Here is an 8,560-nt window from a genome sequence, read left to right as displayed (position 1 = left end):
GCACATCATCAGACGAATTCAGATCCGTTCCGGAATGCATTTGCCAGGTGACATAAACGTTGTGATGTATAGATGCACTTGCCATAAATGCACGAAATGCTCTGTTTGTGCTCGATAGAGATGTTGAGGTGTTGACAGTTTCTCTGCAGAAAATATACATCTGCAAAAATGTAATATAATTAACGTGTTATTTTTATTATATTATAAATATATATTTTTAAACTACCATGTTTTGACCCCATTTTCTCTTGCAAACGAGACCTTCTCACTGGCAGCAAAGAGACAGCTCAGCCGTTAAAGCAAGTGAAGGCAATTTCCAAGGATAATTGCGAACATGTTTTAATACATATGCATGAAAAACGTGTTCTTTTTTTTTTTTTTTTTTTTTGAGAGAGAGAGAGGGAGAGCCTTCACGTGCTTATGCAGTTGATTGAGGGGATGACCTGCAATTCAAAATGTTATTTGAGCACTATCAAAATGTGCAGACTTGCAAATTGCCCAGCTTGTATCTGAATTACTACCCCATTCATCATCATTATGGGTTGATAAGTTAATTTAACCATTTCATTCTGTCTTAATGAGCTATAGTTAAATTAATGTCACATAATATATGAAAGCAACATTTGAACAGAAGCGTTCATTTGAGACAAACAAGGGTGGCCATAGTTTCAATTGATGCATAAATCTCCTCATCACAGCCGGCGCGAACCTTTTCCCTTCTGTTCCCTCGCTTTTCTTTAATGGTGACATCAAACACAAAGCAAACAGCTAATAAAGCTAAGCTGAAGTCTAGCTGTTTAACTAACTCAGTAGCCGCGATATTGTTGGTGCATTTTCTTATTTAAATCACGTTTGGTTTCATCTGATATAATTGACCACATTTGTGAAACACCAAACGCTACTTGTTTTCTCCTCTTTTATGACTGCATGTGGTGAGTAATAGGGTACAACAGGGCTAAAGGTGCACCGGGGTAAAAGGACCATTTGACTTTATTCTCTTTTAACCACTAGATGGCACAAAAAAATCAGCTAAGCACTTTTATTAACAACCGCTTTTCATTTATGCATGTGGAAATCGGCGACTTGGCGCGATCGCGGGCAGCAGCGATTCTACGCTAAATATTTAATGTTTTTAAAAATGTTAATGTAGCAAATACGAATTGATACAATTATTGACTATATTTAGACAAATGTCTTTTTACTGATTTTAGTTTTGTTCAAGGTAATTAAAGCAACAGTTTTTCAATAACAGAAGAATATGTAAAAGTATGGTATTAGGCGCCCCTGCTGTTGGGGTGAAACTAATTCAATAGTTCATTAAAATAATCAATAATTCATCCATTGTTACTACTGTAATGCTTTATTAAATTATTATGTTTTCAGAATCTTTACTTTTTAAAATAATTGTGTTTCTGTATTTTTTAAATGAGCATATTTTTTGAATAAAATAAATTAATCTTTATTTTATTAAAAAAGTATTAGAATATTTTATTTTTTACTTTTATCAAAATAAACCAAAAATAGTGCAAACATTGCTAAAGTGATTGTTTTTAATAAATATTAACTTAGACATTATTAAAAACATATGATTTTAGTATTTGCATCAATACTGTGTGTCTTTTGCCCCGTGCTGGTTTTACCCCGTGTGTCTGTAGGGTAAAAGGTCCAGCTAGCCACCTCATACATTACAAAATAAACCACTTTTATGATTTATTTTCACACAAAATCTGTTGCTCCATCAATGTTCAACACACAAAAATTTTTTTTTCTGCAATCATAAACTGTGGGAGTAATGAAAAGCTTTTTTTTTTTTCTTAGGCTTGTGCCTTTAGTGTATATAATATCATCCGGACTGAGAAGAAAATATTTAATTTATACCGCGGTATAATCGTTACTCTTTTAGTTCCATCGCAACCTCTGGATGGGAATCATGAGATCACCCTCAAAATACAATCTGGCAGCTTTGAGGAGGCTTTGCTAAATTCTTCTGTTTATTTGATTAAATCTATGACCTCTCTCTCGCTCCGTACGGCATCGTTCTCGGCCGGGCACGATAACAACAATGGTATTATCTCACTGAAATCTGATCTTCAGTTCAGTGCACCGTTTCCGTATTTGTGAAGTTCCACCTTAAAACAACAACAGTCTTTTGGCCCCACGTGCTCCCTGTAGTTGTGATTTTGTCCTCCCCGCAGCAGCTGTCACCTCGCATTACTCGCAGTCAGCTAAATGAAACATTATTCTAAACATATGCATCGTAATCAGTTCGGTCACACTTACAAGAACACGCGTTAATAAGGCAATCAATCACGGTGGAACAAGCGAGTTGTTCTGCAACAGCTCATAAACAGTGCGTAATGAAGAATTGGAGGTTAGCATGACACGCGCTGATCAGATAATCAATGTCAAAGATGCGATGAATGTCAGTAAATGTGGTTTTTATGTCGTTTCTATAAAATCTTCAATTTACAACAAGCAGTTCAATTACCCAGAAAATACAGTCAATTAAACGGGCGTGATTGGACAGTAGCGCGAGGATCATCGATCTTTGCATTTCTATCTTGGTGGTGGACATTTAATTTGGTTTTTCTATTAGCACCGAAATAAAGGAAAAATAAAATATATTAAACAAGCGGCAGATTTATTTTCTTGTCAAAAGCAATTCGGCTGAGGTGACAGACAGTTTGCGGCATTTTATGATGAATTCTTTTTTCAGTCTATGCGCATTGGATACAAAACTGATGGCGTTATTCTGGCCAGTGTTTTTCTGCCCTCTGTCTTCTCCAGTTTGCCTCTCCATCTATCTCAATGCCTTTGTTGTATGGGTTGTAACCCTCGCCTTGGTAAAGAGCATAACGAAACATGGCGATACATCACACTCTAATCCCATTTCTTTAATGGGGACGTTCAGAAAGAAAGCAACTTATCTCAAAGCCCCCCCGGGAATATCCCGGTATATATTTAACCAGGCTGCAATTAACGACAGTATCAGCTTGTATCATTTAGAGGTAATGTAAAAATAATGGTAAATTATAGGGCCGGAATGACCCGTGATCGCAGACTTCATATTCCCCATAGTTTTAGTGTCGTTTTAATTAATGCCAGACTCACTTTCTTACCAAGGAGAGAGAGAGAGAGAGAGAGAGAGAGAGAGAGAGAGAGAGAGAGAGAGAGAGAGAGAGAGAGAGAGAGAGAGAGAGATGTGTTAACAGAGCAGGAACTCCGCTTCACACTATTGGGTATTTTTTCCTTTTCATTGAAATATTGATTTTAAAAGCAAGATGAAAAGACATCAGTTGAATTATAAACACATTTTCAAAATGTAGCTACTTACTATAAATTGAATTTGCGTGTGTTCATTATTGTTTAGAATTAGACCCCAAAAAAACCAAAATCAGAATTCGAAGTGAATGAAACGTCATAGGCCACATCATTCGATTTCGAATTTGCACGACTTTGATGCGTTCCGTTGATTTAATTTGCTACGTGCACAATGATAATAACGATATTAAAAAAATTGCGTTTTAAATATTTATTTTCCAAGAACAACACCATCAATAAATAACATAATATACATTTTTATATTGCACATTTTTCTCAAGTGAAAATATGAAAATTCATACAGTCGGCAATATGTAAAATACAGTCACGTAGGCTAATGTACAGAGTCGTGTATCACGGCAAATCCCTTGGGAGAGGAGCAAAACACTGGGATTTTAGTATTGTCATTTATTGAACAGACGGCAAACAGCCCCGCGAAACAACTCGCTAACCTTTTTTTTTAAATCTTCTTCCATTTGAAAATGTAACAGCAATGTAATATGCTTTATTTACAATGAGTCTGATCATTTTGGTTTGCAACATCATTTGAGGCCTAATAATTCTTCGCTTTCGATTTGTTCTTTGTCAGATTGTTTTGAGTACCTAAAACAATTGCGTAATCCTAACATTAAATAAACAGTCAACAAAATAAATGATATATTTTTAAAAATGTAAAAGGGTAGGCCTATCTATGCCGTTAATAATTTCGGATGGCAGTCAACATTTTGGTTTAATACAAACGTGACTGTACGTGTTATGGCAAAATATCTCACCATTTGATCTGTACAAGTGCTATTTTGTTATTTTTAAAACGTGGTTTTATATGAGGCAGAATTGCGCACAGTGACAAAAAAAAATATGTATGCAGACAGAAATGCATGAGCAATTTGTCTGAAGTTTGGGGTTGTGTGGATAATCCCATTATATTGTGAGTGAAGAGTCTCTACTGGGAGTATTATGGAAATTTCGGTTTGGATTTAATGAGACTGCTCGCATCAGCGGAACATCTCTGAGAGAAAAGCCTGCCCAGGCCGGACAACCTTCCAATAAGAAGATTGGAAATAGGACTCGGTGGAAAGGGGATCTTTTCTTTTTTTCTTTCTTTTTTTTTTTTCCTTTTTTTTTTTTTTTTAATAAAAAAAAATCTCAGGTAACGAATACCACGTTTAATACTGTACAATCTACACACCGAGAACAATGCGTAATGCTCAAGGTCTTTTATCTATCTTGTCTAATGACTTCCCACAGCGGGTTGTTATGCTCTGACAGCGAGTCTCAGAACGGGAACTTTCTTACATTTCCACATTCAAAGGAGGTCCATCAAGGTACATGATTGGCAATTTTCGTCATTATCTTCACATTATTAACAGCAGAATTGACATTGTAGCAGTAGTGCAGATTTTATGCGACACACTCCTATCAGGGAGAGAGTCCCTCGAGCAGCAACACTTTCAGAGTAGCATCATTATCTCGCGCCTGGTCCCCTAACCGATGCTAAAGTGGCACAACCAGTGTATATATTCTCTTTACTGCACGATCTAAAACAAAATAATATTTGCATACACTCTTAAAAAAAAGAAAGGTTCTTTATTGGAATCGATGCTTTATTGGAATCGATTCCACGAAAGGTTGTTTATTTTCAGATTTTTAGAACGATTTTTCTTCACACTAAGGAAAAAAAAAAAAGGTTATTTTAAGAACTGTTGACTGAAAGGTTCCTCGGGGAACCGAAAATGTTTCTCCTATGACACTGATGCTAAAACACCCATTTGGAACCTTTATTTTTAAGAGTGTGCAGTTTTAATAATAATAATAATAATAATTGAAAACGAGTGTTAAAATTAAGTGTTAGTGAAAATTTGCTTATGTTGTAATACAGTGTGTTCTGAAGGCCTTATTTTAAATATATCTTTATAATTCTTCTGAGCGTTATATGCCTTATTGGAATGGAAATGTCTAAAAATGCTGGGTTGTTTTAACCCAATTTTGAGTCAAATGTGTATATAAATACCCAAACGTTGGGTTAAAAACTTTAATTTAAAAATGTAACCCCACGGCTGGGTTTGTCCATATTTGACCCAAAGTTGTGTTGAAACAACCCAGCAGTTTTTAGAGTGTACATTTAAAAATAATAATAATACAAATAATTACATGTCCTTCAAATAAAAGAGTGTATGCCAGTACTAAGCTATCTATTGAGCGCGCTCTCCTCTCTCTGGTCCGGTGAGGGCACCGAAGTTTTGCTGAGAACCGCGGCCGAGTATGGCAGGAATCCGCTCTCGGACCTCTGACCGCTCGCAGTGCAGGTGAAGTCGGAGCTGGAGCTCCTGGAGCCGAGCGCGCTGGCAGCCTGACTGCTGTGGCAGCTGAGACACGAGCACGGCCCCGCCGCTGAAGGCGCACCGACCGCCGCAGCCGCAGCCGCCGCAGCCGCTGCTGCCGCTGACGCCGCCGCGGAGCTGTTCAGACCCGCGGGAGACTGGTACAGTCCTGGGTGACGGAAACTACACAGCAGCTCCGGGCGCGAGTATGGGTGAGAAAGCGCACGGAAAGTATCGAGGGGGCGAATAGAGGTAGCGAAAGGTGAAGACGCGGCTCCTGACGCGGCCGCCGCAGCAGCTGCTGCCGTGACACCGACATGGGGGTAATAGTGTAGTGGCATGTGGGAATGGAAAGGGTAAGGCAGACTTCCGGTGGCGGCCGCGTGCGTCATCATATAGGTGTAGAAACTGGGATCCGCGGGATGTGGCCAGGACATGGCGAGCCGCTGCCGCTTGTCCTTCATTCGTCGATTCTGAAACCACACCTACACAGAAACACACAGGTAACAATTAGGGATGAGCAGAACAAGAGAACTAAACAATTAAACACTAGTGCAGTTTAACTGGCAAATAACCTCAGGACATAAGCATCTGAAATAATATTGGTTAAAGCTTTTTCATCACAGAAGAATTTACGCAATCAATTACGCAATTCTGTAAATGCAACCACTTTGGATAAGCTGAAAAGAGGCATGTTTCTGCATCAGACAAAATAAAAATATCTCATTACATATGGTCTAATGTGTGTTTAACAGTACATCCCACATATTTTTTTTTTTTTGTAAACAGTATTTACCAGAATTAGCATTAAAACGCAGACATTTTTTTGTTTGTGTATTAATCTACTCCTGAACCTCTGTGCTGTAAATTATAGCTGAACATTTTAAAAGCATTATGAATTAGCAGGAACATATTCGATCTGCTCTGGAAGAGGTGAACCAAATCATGATGACCATATACCTTTATCGTTGTTTCGGGTAGATTTAATGCTGCGGCCAGTTCACATCTTCTGGGTCTTGACACGTAGTTTTCCCTGTAAAATTCTTTCTCCAATCTCCCAATCTGTTCCCGGGTAAACGCAGTCCGATACCTCCTCACTTGGTCCGAGCTCGAGCTGGAGTTTCCCATGGAATTACCGTTCATATTCGAGAGAGACGAACTTGAATTGGAGGCCCCTGAATTACTGTCCGAAAAACCTAAAACGGACAATGAAAGAAATAAAAGAGAAAGGTATACATTTATTTTTTCTTTTATCACACTCATTTGCACGTTCAAATAAAATATACAAATATGACCTGTGATTTTTATTTATAAAATGTAGCTATTCAGTTCAACGGGGACTTGTTGGGATTACATTTAAATGTATTTGTCACATAGATGTAGCGCGCAATTATTTTAAACCAAAAATAGAGAATGCACAATTAAAGACAAACGTATCAAACAATTTTAACATTGCAAAATGTATACAGTGCAATCGCAGATCATTTAATTCAGGTAATAAAAAGGCAACGCAGACAGGCTTTAGAAAAATGCTATACACTCTAAATTGGCATCAATGGTTCCATAAAGAATATTGGAATATTTCCATTCTACAAAAGGATGGTGGAAAAATGTTCTTTGGATTATTAAAACGTTCTTCACACTAAGAAAAAAATGGCTATTTTAATAAATGTTCTTTGGTGGAACCGAAATGGTTCTTCTATGGCACCTTTTTGGAGCCTTTATTTTTAAGATTGTAAGAAATAAAATATAAACACACACACATCAAATGGAATTTCAATTAGAGCTACACCTTCCAAACTTTGTAATATCCACTCAAATTAGAATTTGAACGAATGAATAAAGCACAAGCTGAAAGTTTCCATGCGGATTGTTTACCTTTGCTGTGGTTTTCCTTGTGTTGGCTGATGCTGCCCGGCGAGCGGTGAGACGGGCATCCCACTTCCACATCACTGTTCATATCGGAGTCAGGAGAAACTTCAGGATACAGGTTTATTTTCTTCCTGCTTTCGGAGGACGACACTTCAGTGGAGGAGGTATTGTCGTTGTGGTGGTTTCCAAACAAGCTGTCTATCTCGAACTTGCCTTTGGTGGGAATATCCCCGAGCCCGCCGTGTATTCTCGGGCTGAGGCGACCGGCGTGCGGAGAGTTTTCCAGGGCCTCAAGCACCGCGTTCCCGGCAGAGTCAGTGAGGTTGGAGAGCCTCTTTCCCGCCACTGGACTGTGTAGTCCCCTTTCCATCAGAATCATCTCTTTTCTTATCCTCTCCATCATGAAGTCGTGCAGATAAAAAAAAAAAAAAAAAAAAGAAAGAAATCCAAAGTCCCAGGGCTGGTGCTCCGATGACTGGTGGCGGATCTAATCCGCATTCAGCTCAGCTGCCGCCTCTAAATAATATAACACCTTTATGAGCTGGAAGCAAAAAAACAGAGGAATGCCAGTGCGGGCAACGAATGACTGCTCAAAATGACCCGCGCATCCTCTCTGGTCCAGAAAGTCATTCATCAAAAAGTGGTTTGCGCCTTCGTCGTTAAAGGTGCGCGTGACGCGGTTCGAATGATCATTTATTGTAACAGGTTTATAAGCAAATAAATAGGAGAGAGACTGTCATCGGTTGATAGAGTCGGCCCTTGATCGGCCAGACGCGTATATCCAGGTGGAGAGAGAGAGGAGAAGTGAGGAGAGCAGCTTCTGATCGGACTCTGTTTTAGATGGCTCCTGGGGTTGGCCTCTGGGGTGAAATTGACAGTCTGATTAATAAAATGAGCGCGGCAACATTTCCCTCTTCATTTAGGAATATCATTATGCTTTGATTCTCTATTGTTCCTTCCTTCTGTTCTGGCTCTCCCACTCCCTCTCCCTCTCTCTCTCTCTCTCTGAGCTCTGTTTCTTTTTTCTTTCTCTGTCGATTATTTCA

The 8,560-nt window shown here is 38.8% G+C and overlaps 1 protein-coding gene across 1 annotated transcript; it reads right to left on the bottom strand.

Moving 5' to 3' along the window:
* Positions 1-5,509: 5,509 nt before the first annotated feature.
* On the bottom strand, positions 5,510-8,329 carry evx2 (even-skipped homeobox 2; the record flags this gene model as incomplete). Its single annotated transcript, XM_084422396.1, has 3 exons — positions 7,521-8,329; positions 6,603-6,838; positions 5,510-6,127 (listed from the first exon to the last, which is right to left on the bottom strand). The coding sequence occupies exons 1-3, from the start codon at positions 7,915-7,917 to the stop codon at positions 5,510-5,512; spliced, it is 1,251 nt and encodes a 416-aa protein (XP_084278522.1). The 5' UTR covers positions 7,918-8,329.
* Between the last annotated feature and the right edge of the window lie 231 nt (positions 8,330-8,560).

The sequence above is a fragment of the Rutilus rutilus genome (genome assembly GCF_951802725.1).
Source record: "Rutilus rutilus genome assembly, chromosome: 10".
Lineage (NCBI taxonomy): Eukaryota > Metazoa > Chordata > Actinopteri > Cypriniformes > Leuciscidae > Rutilus > Rutilus rutilus.
This window is presented reverse-complemented; position numbering and strand designations above follow the sequence as displayed.